This window comes from Halichoerus grypus, chromosome 8 (assembly GCF_964656455.1).
Source record: "Halichoerus grypus chromosome 8, mHalGry1.hap1.1, whole genome shotgun sequence".
Lineage (NCBI taxonomy): Eukaryota > Metazoa > Chordata > Mammalia > Carnivora > Phocidae > Halichoerus > Halichoerus grypus.
In genome coordinates this window covers 53325751-53344703 of record NC_135719.1, presented here as the reverse complement: position 1 = coordinate 53344703, position 18953 = coordinate 53325751, and the positions used below count along the sequence as shown (strand labels likewise).

Genomic DNA, 18953 nt, shown 5'->3' with positions numbered 1-18953 from the left:
AAAAAAAAGATCACCAATACTAAGTGTTAGCAAAAGTACAGGGCAACTAGAACTTTTAAACATTTGTGATGAGTGTAAAATGGCACATCCATTATGACAAAGTTTGGCAGTTTCTAATAACATTTAACTACACTTGCCATATGATCTGGAAATTCTACCCCTTGTTCTTTACCCAAGAAGAATGAAAACATATGTTCCCCAAAAACCTCATATAAGAATGCTCATAGTAGCTTTATTCATAATTGCCCCAAACTGGAAATAACACAAATGTCCATCAACAGCTGAACTGATAAACCAATTTTGGTGTATACAATAAAAAGGAATAAAAAGGAACACACTGTGCATATTTGTGTCAATGTGGATGAATCTCAAAAAAAATGCTGAATGAAAGAAGCCAGACATAAGAATACATTGTGTGTGACTCAGTTTTTATGAAACTCTAGAAAAGGCAAATCTAATCCATGGAAACAGAAAGCATACTGGTGGTTTCCTAGGCCACGGACAGAAAGAGGCATAGAGATCATTTAAGTGTGATGGAAACATACCCTATCATGATTGTGGTCATGGTTACACAGGTATACGCATTTGTGAAAACTCAGTGACATGCACTTAAAATGGATCATTATATGTAAATTATATATACTTCAGTAAAATTGATTTAGAATTAAATATGGTAAAAAGGAAGAGCTTATTTAGTATGTAATAATTAATGCTCTAACAACATAGATAAAGTACAACCTTTTTTAAAAAAAAAAGTAGGGGAGGGGTGCTAGGTGGCTCTGTTGGTTAAGCATCTGCCTTCGGCTCAGGTCATGATTCCAGGGTCCTGGAATCAAGCCCCACATCAGGCTCCCTGCTCAGCAGGGAGTCTGCTTCTCCCTCTCCCTCTGCCCCTCCTGCTCGTGCTCTCTAATAAGTGGATAAAATCTTAAAAACAAAAAAAAAAGTAGGGGAGAATAGGGAGAACATACAAAAAATTTTTCCAAACTGTTTTCAGTATCCCATTGATTGATAGTACTGTTATTCTAAGGTTGTTGTGAGTATAATGTGGTATAAAGTAAATGAGATACATGTGGTATTTTTTTCTTTAAATAACTATTTCCTAGCTCCATCTACTGAAATATTCTCCGAAACAATGACCAATCCAGGAGCAATGAGCATCCCCAGCACACAGACTGTAGACTTGAAATAAAACTTGCCACTGAAAGAAACAAGGGCTCTGGAGAATTGCTGATTCCAGGGTTGAGACAGGAAACGTACAAAACAAGCCTCAAAGACTACCACAGTGACTCAAAAAGACTCAAAAGCCAGTATGAAGAGCGGTCACTGGCTAAAGCTGGTATTATTTGAGCTTCAAAAAGAGTAATTACAGTGGACTAAAACCCATAATACTTTTAAAAAAGAAAACATTGACCAACATTGGAGAAGAAGGAATCAATTTTTTCAAAACTGGCATATAAAGGGAAAGAATCTAGCAGTTTTTTCTGCTACAAGAATCGGGAAACCACATAGATGAGGGAAAACATATCTTAATAAAATTATTCCAACTAATAAATACAAATAAATGATGCAACTAGAATCCTACGATTTTATAAACCCCAGTGAATGACTAGATCTAGGCATTGAACATGAACAGCTGCAACCACCACAAAAAAGAAACAACCAGACGTATGTGCCACCTGATTAAAGAATACAACATCTATGTGTTGGATCCATTTGGCCAAGACTAATTCTGATCAAGCTTCCAGATCCCATCAACAATTTGTAAGAAATACAGAGAAAAGAGGAACATGTTGAATGTCACTGTGAATAAGCACTCATCAAAATCTAGACCATAGGAAACTTCACAGGTCAAATGACCCAAGTTCTTGAAAAGATAAAGTTTAAGGAAAAGAAAGGAATTGAGGGGAAATTTGTAGATTAAAAGAGACCATTTTATCAAATAAAAGAAAAAATTTCCAACATACATAACCCATAAAATTTGTATATTTCAAATATACAAAGAACTCCCACATATCAACAACAAAAAATCCAGTAGAATATAGGGCAAAACTTGAACAGCTGATTCATAAGAAATAACCAATCAGCATATGAAAAGATGCAAAGTCTTATTACATATATAATACCATATCCTCTAGATTGGCTAAAACTGAAATGACCACTATGTATGTATTAACTTGAGGATACGGACCAACAAAACTCTCAAAGGTAGACTGTAAAGTGGCATAACCCTTTGGAAAAGTTAGACATTATTTACTAAAGTTAAAGATATGTGTATACTCTATGACTCAACAATTCCATTCCTGGGTATATACCCAGTAGAAATGTGTGCACATGTGCACCAAGAGACATGTTATGAGAATTTTCATAGGAGCACTGCTTAGAATAGCTCCAAACAGGAAACAACTCAAACTATGATCAATAGAATTGTAGTTTATTTATGTAATATAATAATGGACAGAAAAGAAAATGAATGAACTACAACTACACACATACATGCAGATGAATCTCACCCAAACATAATGAGTGAAGGAAGAATTCTGTTCACATAAAACTCAAAAACAGGCAAAAGTGAGCTCGAAGAATTACCAAAAAAAGTGCATGAAAATTATCAACACCAAACTGTGACAGTGATTACTTCTTCAAGTAGGGAGAATGTTATTATTAGGAGGGATATACAGGGAGCTTCTGGGTTACTGGTAATGTTTTATTTCTTGACTTGTAAGAGACTTACATAGGTGTTCACTATATAATTATTTGTTAAGCTGTATATATTTGTTCTATATACTTTTCTGTAAGTATACTGCACTTCATAATATAAAATTAAAATTTTAAAACACTAAAAAATCAGAAAAATATCAGTGAACCTTTAGGGTGGAGAGGTAAAATGTAAATCAGACAAAATATATTGCCAAGTCAATCTGACTAAAAAACAAGACTTAATGCTGATTAGCTATCACACTCCCTATCAAATAATGTACTTTGTTAATAAACACTTTTATATTCACTAAATAATTACAATGAGCACTTGAGAACTTAATGTTTGTCTGGCATTACTTAGTCATTGGGAGCACAGCAGTGCACAAAAAAGCACTTATGGGGGTGCCTGGGTGGCTCAGTCGTTGGGTGTCTGCCTTCGGCTCAGGTCATGATCCCGGCGTCCTGGGATCAAGCCCCGCATCGGGCTCCCTGCTCTGCGGGAGGCCTGCTTCTCCCTCTTCCTCTCCCCCTGCTTGTGTTCCCTCTCTCGCTGTGTCTCTCTCTGTCAAATAAATAAAATATTAAAAAAAAAAAAAGCACTTATGTATAGGTGTTGTGGGGAAAGACAATAAAAAAGAATAAAACATGGTAAAGGGAACCCTGAAAGTGATGCTATTTGTTACAGGGTAATTAGGGATATCCTTATTGATAGCTGGCATCTGAACAGTGAGAGACTTAAATCAAGGAACTAATCCATGCACTTATCTGGGGAACAGCTTGCCAGAAAGATGGGAAGAGCCTAAGTCCTTAAAGCAGGACCATGCTTGGAGTATTCAAGTAACACAAAGAGGCCAGTAGACTGGAGGAGAACTGAGAGGGAGCTATGTAGAAGATGAAGCAGGCTGGGCTTGGGGGGCGGTGGTTGAGGGAGGGTGATCATGTAGGGCATTGTACAACTTTGTAAATACCCTCTTTTTTTTTTAATTTTCTTTCTTTTTTTTTTTTTTTTTTGCCCTCTCTTTCTGAGTGAACTGAGAAACCATTTTAAACCAGTGACATGAGGGGATATGACTTAGTTTTAGAACCATCATTCTGGTCCTTTCAAAAGCACTATTAAAATAGGAACAGCTACAATTCCTTTTCCATATGGAAAAATAGGACACTTGGTTTGAGTATACCATATGTAGATTCAGAGAAAATAAAAATGCAATTCTTCCATTTGCTTAGAAGAATCATTCTTCTGGTTCATATTAACACCAAAATTTCACCTTAAAATATGTTTAAAAAATGGTAAAATTAACATCCTCTGCTGCCCCTAAATTATAGGGACCAGTTGTTTTGTTTTGTTTTGTTTTGAATTGTGGTAAAATACACACGAAACTTACTGTCTTAACCATTTTACATGTAGAGTTCAGTAGTGTCAAGCGGATCACACTGCTATATAGAATGATTAGTTTTAAAGACTTTAAAAAAATTCATACTGATGTTGGTGTTTGTAGATAAACTCTAATACAATAATACATTTTAATAGTTACCATTTAAGTAGTGTATTCTGAATTTCTCCTAAGCCTACTGAATGATGGTAGGGTACAAAGTACAGTGGTTTACATGCTTTGCTGATACATTTGCATGAATGATCTAAGTATCAAAAAATGAACTCACAGTTGAAATTCTTCCATTTGGTAGCTGGTTACCATGAAGATAACAAATACAAATTTATATGACTAAGTACTAAATGACCATTCAGATTTTTAAGGACCAAGGTAACTCCTTAAACACCCATTCTGCCACAAGGGACATCCGTGCATCAGATCAAACCATCCATGTGAATAAAATATAATTCAAATTTGGTAGTTGGATCAGTAGAATAAAAAAAACAAATATGAGTATTCTACTAGTGTATATGATTTTGAGGTGCTAGTATTTTCATTATTAAAATACATGCTGAATAAAAGACCTACACACAATTTGGTCTCTAAATTGATAATACTGATATCTTTATATGATTGTGGCAGGATCATCACACATTTTAAATGCTGTTATTGCCTATTACTTGCCAGTTTAAATAAATGATTTTTTTTTTTTTTTTACCTCCGTGAAGAGACGAGCATCATCAGAAAGCATGTTATAATCCTGTGCACATTTCTTTGCAGAATTCTGCAAAAACTTTAGGAATTCAGTAACTTCTTCATTCACATGTTTTTTCATATCCTGATTTTTAAAAAAGTAGACATGTCATGGAATAAGCTTGATTAAAAACAATCACTTCTCAATCACTGCTCTAATAATTTGGACTTAAAGACTAATTAAAGTCTCTATCCAAAGCAGAAATCAGAGAAAGAGTAAACACTGTTATGTAATAATGACAAACTTATTAAAAACTCCAAAATGTATATAAATCTTGAATCACTATGTGGAACACCTGAAACTAATACAATATTGCCTATCAACTACACTTCAATTTAAAAAAAAACCTAACTCTGTAAAAAGAGCAAATGACTAATATCACACTACCTATTTAGGAATTAATAAACTTTTCCACAAAATGCTCTTAATTAACATAAAAGACAAACATTCAAATGGAAAAATGTGCAAACAACATGAATAGGCAAGTTACAAAAGAAATAGAAATGGCTTATGAACACATGGAAATGGCTTATTTTCATTAGTAAACACTGTAAATTAATATAAAACAAGGCATCACCATTTTTTCCATATCAAATTAGAGGCAAAAAGGTAATATCCAGGGTTAGTGAAGTTTTTTTGGTTTTTTTTTAAAGAAAACTTTCATGCAATAGTGGTACAAATTGGCTTAAACTTTTTGCATAACAATTTTCCCATGTGTAAATGCAGATCTAAGCCTCAAAAAATATGTATAGTTTTTGATCTGGCCATTTTATTTTTAAGAATTTATCTTAAGGAAACAATTATAGATATGAACAACGAGTTTGCAACCAAGATGTTCAACACAGCATCATTTATATAATTGAGAACTTGAAACTACTAATTAAAGTAATCAAACAAAAACTTAAAATTGGTTCAATGAGCAATGTAAAATTGTTCTGCTAGTACTTAAGATGAACTGGAGTGAAATATGCTCAGAACCAGAGCAAAATGCCTGAACTATAATAGAACCAACAAAAGAATGAAAGCACCAATGCTCTGTCAATTAAACTCCTTAAATTTTCCATTTTTGTTAATACAATTGCACCCAGAAACATAAAAGCAAAGTTAAAACACTTCCTAACTTTTAAATACTGTTTACTGAAGCTGAAGAATAGAATACATACCAAGTACTGCAAGTAGTCATTTTTATTTATTCCAACAGCTTTGGAATTTGCAGGAATTTTTGCGTATTTAACCAACAAGTCCACATAACTCCTCTGCTCTCTCTGTGAGAAACGAGAGAAACGAGGATAAGGAACTCTTGGTTTTGGAAGAAGAACCATTCCAACTGTGGTTTTAACTTTTTCCTTTGCTTGAGTTGCTGAACTAACTGCCGGCTCATTTTCTACAGAACTTGCTGATGCATTCAAATTTTCTCCTATACGTCTGGAAAAAAAAATACAATTTAGAAATATGTGCTTTTCACATGAAGATTACTATCATGGAACTTCATGATTCTCAATCACCAGGGAGAATATAGCGTGATTAACATAGTAAATTCTGGATTATTATCTAACTCTGCCACCTGCATTTTGATGTTTAGCCATTTGGTGTAAATTAAGTATTCTGCAGGATAGGATCATACTACAAGTTTACCTTCAATTATCTGACAGAGAGGAAGAGGCAAAATCCTGAGACAAGTTATTCAATTTGGAACTTTTCCCCCTTTATTCAACAGAGGAAAACTGCTCTTGCCATTATAGATGCAAGTATTTCATGTTCACCTTTATTACAATGCAAGTCGTTTTCAAAAGCTTAAGTTCTTCAGTAAGATGTATTAGTTAATATGGTGAACAAAAGCCACTAAAAGCAGGATATGCTTAGGTCACAGGTTCACAAATTGAGATTCTATATTTTCTAGTTTCCTTTAATTATCTCAAGATTTAAAAAGAAAATTCGAACACTGTGTGCCATATTTTATGGAAGCAATAGTGGTTTTAGAAAAGTTGAACAATCCTCTATCACTCATACATGGCTGAGTCCATGGAAATGTCTTTATGCTTTGAATGAATGCAAAAGAGAAAATGTGGCATATCTACAAAGAAATGCACTAGAGGAGAAAGTAGTAACTAGAGAACCTGTTACCATATTTATGAAAAGATATCCCCAATTTCTAAAAAAAAAAAAAAAAAAAAACACCTTTCTGCAATAGTGAGGTACATGAATACAAAGTTCTTATCTTGTTCATAATTTGTCACTATTCCTAGTATTCAATTGTAGTAATCTACATTTTTAATAAGAGTTTTAAGCATACAAATACATACATACACACACAACTACACTTCCTTAGCCTCCACAATTCTAATTTCCACCACAGTAACTGTTCCCTATGATTTAGTTCCAAATTAAACAACAACAGTAACATAAGAGAAGGGAAACTAATGAGGAGGATGGAGGTCTGCTGATTCATTCTTCATCCCCCATTCATTAATATTTACTAAGTGACTACCATGTGTCAGCCTTGTGCTGGACATGGGAACAATACAGTCTCTACTCTCTAAAACTTTACAATCAAGTGGATCAGACAAATAAATGGGGAAGAAAGATAAGTAAATATGTATATATGTATATCAATAGAGTGTAACTATGGAGATCTCAGGTTTCCAAACTGAACTTACTGAATAGGTGACCAAGAATCCTAAGGATAACATGATCAGGGATTAAGAGGGAGAAGAGAAGTGGGGTGGGGCGGGGGTGGGGGGCATGGCTGGGTGGCTCAGTTGGCTAAGTGTCTGCGTTCTGCTCAGGTCATGATCTCAGGGTCCTTAGATGGAGTCCCACATCAGGCTCCTTGCTCAGCTCAGCGGGGAGCCTGCTCTTCCCTCTGCCCCTGCCTGCTGTTCCCCCTGCTTGTGCTCTCTGTCAAATAAATAAAATCTAAAAAAAAAAAAAGAGGGAGAGTGGGGAGGGGCTCAATTGTGACAGTATTAATTTCTTTAGGGAATTTTAGAAGACCGTGGTTGCATCTGGGTTGTCAAAAAAGAAGGGGAGAATTAAAGGCACGTAGAGGTGAGGAATACTAGCTGCCTGTAATGTAATGTATGGGAGTATACTACACAACTTTCAAAGGTTCCTTTAGGCTTTCTTTTAATCATATACAAACAAATCTGGTCTGTTATTACTTATCCTAACAATACATTTTATTCTATTTTTATGATTCTTCTATGGCATAGTTCATGTTAACTTCTCTTAAATCCAACCTTGTTGGGGTGCTTGGGTGGCTCAGTTGGTTAAGCGTCTGCCTTCAGCTCAGGTCATGATCTGAGTCCCGGGGATTGGGATCAGGATCGAGCCCTGCATCTGGGTCCCTGCTCAGGAGGGAGTCGGCTTCTCCCTCTCCCTCTGCCACTCCCCCCCGCTCTCTCTCTCTCTCTCTCAAATAAATAAAATCTTAAAAAAAAATCCAACCTTGTTCATTTTAGCTGGTGCATCTGCCTACTTCATTATATCTTCTAGTACAGTAGTATCTATGCATTTACATATTAAAATAAATAGTATAAATTATTTCCTTTGATTTCACATTTATATATCTGAGACATTTTTAAAATATTATTATCTATGAATTTTAATTCAGGCTAGCAAAGGAGTTATATTATTTCTCATACATATTTGTAACAAAAAGTGGGAGGGTGTTGGTCTGATAAGGCTGAGAATTATCAATCTAGATCTCTGTCTTGACAAAGGCTGCGCCCCATCCAAAACTACTGATAATTTGTTTTAAATCAGCTCTATAATACTAGAATAATTACGGTAAAAGTGCCAAGATTCTTAGAAAAAAAGTTAAGGCCCCCAAATTAAGCAAAATATCCAGCCCCCCCCCTTAAAGAGCTAAACTAAAGATGGAAAACTAATCAAGAGAGCTGGTTAGTGAATGGGAAAAGAATTTTGGAAATTAAATTAAGGATGCTTAAATTGGCTCTGAAAATAATACAGGTGAAAGAAGACATACTTAGCTACTAAAGTTTCTCCAATAACTGTATAAAAATAAGCATATTTTAGGTTAACAAAATGAATATTAACTGCTGATCTTGGGAGAAATGTATTACAGCAAATTGATTTCTCACTAGAAAATGTCTTGAGAGCTATTCAAACCTAACAGTATTGTGTCCGCAACTCTTAACAATACTGCTTCACAGCTGTCTCTCTGAATATGAGAACATGTCTGTCCTTGTGGCACAAACTGGCAAATTTAATTAAGCTGCTGCAGCAACAAGATGCTGACTCAGATATGCCAGAGTAGGAATGTCAAGAAATTCTAGCAGTTTAAATTGGCTACATTCAGCAAAGAATGAAATGGCAGCACATCAAGATCATTTCCGAGTGCAGTGCTGTCAAAATCTTCATCAGGGTGCAAGCCAAAAGCATCTGACAGGGTTTCTCTATCCACATTTACAGCATTATATTTTATTTTAGTTGATGGTTTGAAGTATTCCCCCTTCCTTTTGTCAACCACCCATTCTCCTTTTTGGCTTAACGTTTCTAAAAAAAAAAAAAAAAAAAAGGCAGAATTCAAACTTTTAGTCTCCTACGCTTTAAGTCTATTGGTTTGGGTGTCTTCCTTAAGTGGCATTTGGAAATGGTGCTTCTAGCCCCCATCTAAAGTCTACCTGTACCTCCTAAATTTGATTTATAGTTTTCTATATTAAACATGTTGAAATTTCATAATTTTTATTTGAAGCTACTTTCCCCATTGTTGGCTCAAAACTCAGTTATAAGTGTCTACAACCAAAATTTTAATTTAAAAAAAGGTAAATGTTTACCTTCCAGTAGAGGGAGAAGGGTTGAATAAAAACCTCCTATTGCAGAAAGCAGTTGGTCAGACCAACTACTTGGATATCAGACCAACATATTCCAAAATGCTTTAATTTCCCAAATATGTTAGAGAACACAAAAAACACAAAATTAGGGTTAATAAAAATTTTACATTTTTTTCTAATTTTTCCATCAAGAAAATACCCGTAAATTAATAGTCTGAAAATCCATTCCTTAACAAAACTTAATAAAATTTAATGTGAGCAAAAAAGACTAGAAACATTTGAAATCAATGCCTTATATCTTTATTTTTTCTATGCCAAAAGGTAAATTATACTATTATTTTGTGCTATACAGAAATCTAAAGGATATTCTAAGAAGAAAATATTTTAGAAGCTGTACCAATTGCCAGCAAGATGTCATCTCCCTTACATAATTCAGACTATAACCCACACCTACGACATGCTGACTAGAGCTAAACTTGAAAAGAACCATTAAAATAATTAAGAAGCAGTGGCAGGATGAAGATTAATATTAAAAATTTTTAGTCTGAAAAGATGAAGGCTGAGATAAAAGTATATAGAGTGGTGAAAGTTTTTGTTTTTTGTTTTTTTTTAAAGATACATGTTCCTTTTACCTTTAAAAAAAGTTGTAAAGATACACATTTTTACCCTCCTCTTGCAGGATACTAGAATTGGTAGGCATTCTTTGATTCAAATAAACAAAGGCAATTCTTTATTTGATAGTAAGTTTTAAGAAATTAAAAAAAGAAATTGGTATCCTCAAGAAATGGTCTAAGTTGAATAACAAAAATAGCTTTAAAAATCCACAGATGCATTCATATGGGATCTACTCAACCCTCTATAGGTGGTATTAGCAAAGACATTACAATTATGCACTTAGGCAAGAATGTTGCTTTTAAAATCGCCTCTTTACTACAACATCTACTTGCTTTTATGTGAATTTATTTATTCATCTGATGAATCAAAAAAGCACTTTTTAAAAAATGTTTTTAATGGCACTCTGGTAGTATCTATGTGGCTCAGTCGTTGGGCGTCTGCCTTTGGCTCGGGTCATGATCCCAGGGTCCTGGGATCTAGCCCCGCATCGGGCTCCCTGCTCTGCGGGAAGCCTGCTTCTCCCTCTCCCACTCCCCCTGCTTGTGTTCCCTCTCTCGCTGTGTCTCTCTCTGTCAAATAAATAAATAAAATCTTTAAAAAAAACAAAAAAACATATACATACCTCCTCTTATATGATTTATCCTACTTATATCATCAGCATATAAGGATAGCATAAAAGGATGCTCAGTGTTTTAATAGGAAAGGAATGGAAACAACCTAAATGACTATCAGTGCGGTCAATTAATTGATTCCACAGACATCCTTAAAGGTTCAGATTCAAAAGCATAGGTTGAGAGTACAAAATCAGTATTTCTTAAAAGCTCCAGAGAGTATAATGAGCCAGTATGGCAAGCGTGAAAATGAAGATGGTAAAAGAGACAGAAATACCACCATCACCAGAAAACTAGGAGAGTGAGATATCTTTATAGTCGAGAGGTCACTGATGATATTGAGAGAAGCAGTTTTAGTAGACTAGTGAGGGTGGAGGCCAGATTAGAGTGGGAAGTTCAGTGAAAGCAAATGTAGTGAGATGTGCAGTGAAGTGTTTTATCCTATTTTATTAATCCATTCTCCCAATCTGTCTTTTGACTGGACAGTTTAATTCATTTAAAGTAATTATTGACAGGGAGGGACTTATTATTATTGTCATTTTGTTAAACATTTTTTGCATGTCTTATAGTTTCCTCCCAGCAAAAACATACAAGTTTTTAAAGAAATCTAAGTACAAATAACAGAAGAGGTAAGAAAGTAACAATGGAGTCCAGGGATTGAGACAGGAAAAACTTGAGCACCTTTAAACACCGATCAAGAGAGAATGAAAATATAGCAGTAGGAAGAGATGCTAATTGACAGAAAGGGTACTGAGAAGGCAGGAACAGATGGGGACCCATTCCAAACAGAGGCTGGAAATATACTTCCTCAATTGCAAAACGAGTGGAGAAGGATGAAAGTAAATGTTGAGCTCCTCTAGAGAAGCTCCCCAATTCCTCACTTGTCATATTTACAGTCCATTCTAGTAAACCCAATTACTTGGTTTCAAGACTCACCCACAATAGAATAGAAATAGCCAATCACAAAGGAAAGAAGAGCAGTTACAGGCAGGCAAACAGTGAGAAGGGAAAATTATCATTCAATAGGCATGTTCATATCTGAGGGAAAAAAATCTCTGGCAATTCGGCAGTATCTATTAAAATATAAAATGCATATGCCATCTGACTGAACAATTCAATTTCTACGAATTTATCTTATAAAAATTATTACAAGAATTTCATCAATGTATTGTTTATAGTAACAAAAAAAAGAGGAACACATTTTGCAATATCAGACTAGGTAAATGAATTGAAAGTATATCTACATAATGAAGCATTATGTAACAATTAAGAAGATTCAGCTATATAGAGAGGCATGGAAAGATACTTGAAATATTATTTTAAATGAAAAAGCAAACTGCAAAACAGTTTCATAGTATTTAATATTATTTATAGTATGATCCCATTTTTGTTTTTATATCTATGTGGAGAAAGGTCCAAAAAGATTTGTTTATATATATCTATATCTATCTGTCTATATCTATACCTATATATATAAATACACATATACCAAAGACTAGTCATCCTTGGGTACTGGGTTCTTCCATTTTCTAATTTTTACATTTTTATAATTTGAATGTTTAATAGTGGATACAGATATAAAACTTCAACTGCGAGAAAAATAACAATCAAATATGAAAATAAACAACCAAATAAATAAATATATTACCTGTTAGATAAAACACATAGTTCTTTTAAACTTGGAGCCATGGAATGGTCTTTATAATTTTCTCGAGAGAAAAATGTCTTAAGGCCATTTTTTGAGGAAACATCCCTGTGAAACAAAGTAACTTACTTATATTTGACAATTCAAAATCTAATGCTAGACTAAGCAGCATAATGGTACAATTGTAGTTTACAACTACATGCCCCCATAGCCCCTTTTCTAGACAATCACCTCTTAATAATTTTAATTTCAAATATCAGATGTTGAGTTTAGATGTTTTACTTGGATAGCTTTTAGCCTAGGCTCATTCTAAAATTCTCCAGTTCAAATATCAGCCTTGCTTTTCCATTAATACCCAATTAAATATCAGAAATACTTAAGAGTTAAAGATAGAAAAGACTGAGGTACAATAAGATTCTGTCAGGGGCAGGGCTCACCTCAGGCTCTGTGGTATAACATTAAGATGTTTGGTTGCTGAAAGAAAATGCTTCTCAACTTAGTTTTGTTTCATGCATTATTGTGCCAGGTCACGAGACACTACAAAGACTAAATATCCTACCTATTTTCATTAACTTGGCAAATGTGATAAATGGTGTGCCTCTGCTAAAACCACTTGTAAGGTCTTATATGATTTTCCATAACATCATAATTAGAGCCCAACATATTATAGTCCGTGGTGGAACCACTGTGAGGAACCAATAAATGCTGGTTGAAGGAATTAAAAACAATGAGAACCGCGGTGCCTGGGTGGCTCAGTCATTAAGCGTCTGCCTTCGGCTCAGGTCATGATCCCAGGGCGCTGGGATCGAGCCCCACCTCGGGCTCCCTGCTTGGCGGGAAGCCTGCTTCTCCCTCTCCCACTCCCCCTGCTTGTGTTCCCTCTCTCACTATGTCTCTCTCTGTCAAATAAATAAAATCTTTAAAAAAAAAAAAAAAACTAATGAGAACCATAACCCTGGAAAGGACAAAGATTATTAAGATTCTGCGGGAAAAGGTACTTCCAAGGGCTGTAAACTACATTTGGTTTCACAATGTAAACAGCATTTAAGAGCATCTGTGCTGCATCTGAACACGTTCTTTATGACAAGGAGCATAAATGTATACACCTCCTAAAACTTACAACAGAACAATCTATTAAATGGTAACTTCTGGTTGGCCCATTCCCAAAACAGAAAATTTTAGCATATTTGCTCCATACTCATTGCTTTTAAAGGTGTTTATCAAAAAACAAAAAACCCACAACTATGGTTAAAGTATAAATGATAAAAATTAGAATGTCTTACTTGCTATGCAACAGTGTAATTTCTTATTACTTGTTATGGTACTGTATCTGTGAAAGCTCATTAAGTTACAAGATTTTTGCATATCATACAAAAACAAATTCATGGGCTCAAAGACAGTGAGCTCCTTGGGGTAAGGGAGCACTGTTGGCAATATAAAAAAAAAATACTTATTGAGCTCATGCTGATTGAATCTTATGAGTCAGGCACTATTTAAATCATCTTTGTAATCTCTTGTAACTTTAGTATTCTCTTTGTCTAGCAAAGAGTGGATGCTCAGTAAATTTGTGTTAAATTGATTTAAAGCAGCACATGTATTAGATCCCTACAAAACTACACTTACCAAGTGTGCTATTTGTGAAGTTCTCATACACTTCTAAAACAGTCTATGCATTTATATTATCACTTGATGTAGATTCTAATATAACAAAATGAAGCTTGTCTATTCTTAAAGAGGGTCTTTCTATTAGCTGTACGGAAATGGGCAAGGTTCTTGGATGCAAGAGAATTCTAGCCTCTCCCCTTCACTAAGAGACCAACAATAAATAATAAATACATGATGGAGTTATACCTAGTAGTAATCTGAGTGATGAACTTTTGTCATTTTAGGAGAGGAAGTGCAATCAGCTATGACTCAAAAGTGCTCAGTATGTGAAGGTAAGACCAGGGTACATTCTGAGCCACTGAACTTGTATCTTCTTTTTGTTTCCTCCAAATCTCTCCAGGCCAGAAACCCTCCTTTCCTAATCCAGCCGCCAGTCCCACTTCATTCCTCTTTAGATTTCAAACAGACATAACTCACCAGTTCAGCCTTGGTTCACCCATGGCCATCATGGAGGTCATATTCCTAGATTTCTGCTTCACTCTAGCTCACAATTCTGCTGCCTCGCAGTGCACACTCCAGCGGAGGCAAAATTTCTCCAGAATCTACACTCAACTGAGGAAAAACAAAAGGTCAAGATCAAAAGCAGGTGACTGGCTGGGCCAGGGGCTGTTAACTTAGGTGTGGAAGAACCTGTAACACCTACCCTCAACTGACAGGGACACCTAAAACAGAATACAGCACACAGATGAATATTCCCAAGGTTCTTTGTAGCAGAACAGCAATGCTGATGTAGGAATCCTTTTCCATTTAACTTACTCCGGTAACGTAACTTTCAGGACACTCACTGTGGAAATAAAGAGTCAAAACTGAATGGTGTTCTCATTGCTTACATACTAGATCACTTAAGGGCATGGGGCTGTTAAGTCTTAACTCAGCTCCCCTCTATTCCCTTACTGCCCAAATCTTGCTTCCGTTTTCCCAACCATACACGGTTATGGGACAAATTCTGGCAAGCAATGCTGGACAAAAACTCTCTGGATATCAAGAATCTTTCAAAAAGAACCTCACTTTTGAGGAGACTGAGGTCCAGGTGACTTAAATGACATGTCACAGAATCAGAGGAATCACCAGGACTGCAAATCTGATTTGACCACTCTATGTTCTGTGCTTCTCCTGTCATCCCAAACGTACTGATAAAGTGGTATGTGAGAAACTAGCAGTCAAATTTAGAAGTCCGTCTCTCAGTACCTGACGGGCCTGACCTGCCCCCACATAGTCCCCCTCTCACATTATGACCCCATCTGGGGCTGGGGCTGGGGAGGGAGAGTTGATGAAGACAAAAGGAATGGCTGAGGGAAAAGGGACGGTAGGAGAAACAAGGTTCCAGTAAGGCAAGTAAAGGGGCGAGCAAAGCCAGAGGGAGGGGGCCGCGCCAAAACCTGGAGCGTAGGGTCCTGGCCCGACCGAGGGGGCCGCCATGTTCCCTCCTCCCACCCTCACGAGCGTGCCCGCCTGCAAGGCAGCGCCCTCCCTTCCGCGTCTCGGCTGCAAGGCATCCTTTCCTCCCACCTCGTGGTCCGCGGCGGCTCTGACCCGGGCCGCGGCCCCCACTCCACACACGCTCCACCCCACTCCTCACACTGTCGCGCGCGCCCTCGGAAGGCCTTATTTAAAGGACGTGGCCGCTCCGCCTCGGCCCTGCGTAATGACGTCACCAGCGACGCGGCGGGCGGGGTCCGTGCGCTCTTCGCTCCCGCACTCCGGGAATTTCTTCAGGAAACTGCGCGGCTAGCCCCGCGGAGGGGACTAGGGGCTTTGTGTTGTCCTAGAAACATCTTTGAGGTGATGAAAGATGAGAAGAGGGACAGCCGACAAGTACAGTACTGGGAAGACCCAAACAGACTTGGTTTGACCTAGGCAAATGTCTTAGTTTCCCTAACCCTGTTTCCTCATCTGTAAAATGGAAATATTATTAGCACCTACTTAGGGTTTTTTAAAGGAGTAAATGAAATAATGGATGAAATAATGGATGAAGTTGTGCTCAGCATGGTACTTGGCGCATAATAGCACCTCCACTCCATCCCCACTCCATTTCCAGTTGTCAGCCACTCTGGTGGCTCCCACTAATTTTATTTTCGTTCATTAAAGAAATATTTATTGAGCACTTATAATTTGTGTTTGGTGCTGGGTACACATAGAACTAAGACCCAATACCCTTATCTCCAAGAGCTTTTGATCATTGGGATTCTCATTCACATTAAATAATATAAAACAAAATAGAAACTAGTAAGCTCCTTGAGAGAGATTGTATGAGTTCAGAGAGGGAGAGAAATTACTAGTGAGAGGGACAGAAAGCAGCTTTGAATAGCTAAAGATAAGTATTGAATACTTACACGTCAGTTACCACATTGGGCACTTGACATGGCAGCTCCTTTGAAGACTTTGAAATATGTAGATGATGGGAAAGGGCATTCTAGAAAGAGACCAGCACAAGAAGCTGCATAAACCTATTGCATGGACAGAGTCCAGTTTGTATGCTAGCAGGAAAGCATGTTCTAAATTTTACAGTGATTTATGATATTGTTTAAAACTATGTTTACATAGAAATTATACTTCCATTAAAAATCTCCCTTGAATACAGTGACCCTTAGGTAATTTATTTTGCCTGGAATGCAAGGACTATAAAGTGGTAGAAGAAAAGGGTTTGAAAAATAGATTGGGACTAAACCACAGAACATATAAGCCAGACTTAGGATTCTGACTTTATTTATAAGAAATGAAATGCTGGGCTGGGGGGTGGAGGTTGCTTATCAGCAGAGGAATGACATAGAGTTTCTACATTTCAGGAAACTTTATCTGGCAATGTATTGAATGAATTGTAGGGAAGAGGCAGGTTAGGAGAATACTTGTGAATACTTGCAAATCAGCTGGAGCAATGCCTGGCGCTGTGCAGGTAGCATTTATTAGGTGAGTAATGTTGACAGCCTGTGCTAGGACAGAGATGGACATCAAGGCAGTGTAGAATTTCAAGTGTTGGGTACTATCTCATAAAGCATGCAGTCAGAGAGAATTGGGAGTCCTGTCCTACTCTTTAACAGCTGCTTAAGAAATAGCACAAGAAATGTTCAAGCACTTATGCTGCTGGGATCAGCCCATGGTAGTGTGTTATGGTAACATCACCAGATATGGCCTGTGTTGAACGTGCGCTGGTTTGGTATATTTGATTTCCAGTGGTTGCAAGATGGCACATAGAATCAGAGTTTTTAGAACCACAAGGAACTTTGGAGATTATCTAGTCCAACTTCTTATTTTCCTGATAAACTGAAGCCCAGGTTGTCAAATGACTTTTCCAACATTAAATGATCAGTGATAGAATGGATACTAGTAATCAGGTCTTAACAACTCTTGCCATTACAATACGTTAAATATATGTATCCTTTCTTCTTTATGTTCTACTTGTGAACCAGAAGCACTTTAGTTAAAAGTACATGGATTTTTGGAGTCTAGCTTATATGGATTTTATCTCAGTTTTCCTGCTTACTGCCAGTGTGATCCTACACATGTTGTACCTCCTCTTTGAGCCTTGATTTCCTCATTTGGGTAATGGAGACAGTAATTTCTCACCTACAGGGTTGTTATGAGGATTAGAAGTAACATGTAAAAAGCACATTGCAAAGAGTAAATGTTCAACATAAGATAGCCATTAGTATATAGGGTTTTTTTTTTTTCTGCCTTCCAAAAAAACACAAAAACCCACAGTGGAGGTGGCATTGTAAACAAATGATTATAATACAAATAAGAAATGGTATACACACACACACACACACATACAACACATGCACACATACACACATATGACGCACACATACACACATACACATACATCGATTCTATGGGAACACGATGAGGAAGGAACTTATTCTGATTGAGACAGCTAAGGTACCACTTCAGAGAAGTTTAATTTACATTGCGTCTTGAAAGATGAGTAGGAGTTCCCTGGGTAGAGAAGGAGTTGTGGGTTTTCAGGTGGGGAAAAAGTGCAGAAATGTGAAACAGCACTGCATGTTTTGGGAAAGGGAAAATCTATTGCACCGTTGTGTTTGTGGGAAATGAAGGCCATTGGACTGGAGAGGGAGAAGGGGATCCAGTTTTCATGCTATGTTAGAGAATTTGGACTTCAGACTTTACTCTCTGGGTGGTGGAGAAACCAGCATGTATGTGTGTCTCTGTGTGTCTCCCTGTGTGTGTCTGTGTGGGCATACTTTTAAAAACAGTTTTATTGAGGTGTAATCTATGTATCATAAAATTCATCCATTTTATTTGTATCATTCACTGATTTTTAGTAAATGTATGGAGTTTTGCAACCGTCAGTCAACACTGCCAAGTTTTAAAACATTCCATTACCCTGAAAAATCCTTTGTGCCTTTTTGCAGTTAATCTCTCTTCCCACCTTCCAGCCCTAGGCAAACACAAATCTGCTTTCCATCTCTATAGATTTGCCTTTTCTGGACATTTCATATAAATAAAATTATGCAATACGGATTCTTTCTCTTGGCAGAATATTTTTTAAGATCATCCATGTTGCAGTAGGTGTTTTGTTGCTAAATTGTAGTGCATTTATGGATATGCCTCATTTTGTTTATCCATGCAACAGTTGACAGACATTAGATGGTTTCCACTTTTTGGCTATTATGAATCATGTTGTTATGAGCATTTGTTTAGCGATCTCTGTGTGACGTTGTATTTTCATTTCTCTTGAGCAGAAACCAAGGAGTGGAATTGTTGGACTGTATGTAAATTTATGTTTAACTGTTTTCCAAAGTGATCGTACCATTTTATTCTGTGGATTTTTAG

At 36.6% G+C, this 18953-nt stretch overlaps 1 protein-coding gene across 4 annotated transcripts in view; it reads right to left on the bottom strand.

Moving 5' to 3' along the window:
- The window catches only part of ICE2 (interactor of little elongation complex ELL subunit 2), a 64488-nt gene extending 48687 nt beyond the window's left edge, over positions 1-15801 (bottom strand). For 2 of the 4 annotated variants that reach the window (XM_078079269.1, XM_078079271.1), the window contains exons 1-6: positions 15669-15801; positions 14803-14943; positions 14577-14711; positions 12498-12602; positions 5991-6252; positions 4792-4911 (exon numbers count right to left, since the gene is read on the bottom strand). In XM_078079269.1, coding sequence (XP_077935395.1) covers positions 4792-4911; positions 5991-6252; positions 12498-12602; positions 14577-14617 — 528 coding nt within the window. In that variant the 5' untranslated portion in view covers positions 14618-14711; positions 14803-14943; positions 15669-15801. Of the gene's footprint in view, positions 1-4791; positions 4912-5990; positions 6253-12497; positions 12603-14576; positions 14712-14802; positions 14944-15538; positions 15630-15668 lie in introns of those variants that run through there. The other 2 variants (XM_078079270.1, XM_036093438.2) reach the window with 2 other exon arrangements.
- Positions 15802-18953: the final 3152 nt, after the last annotated feature.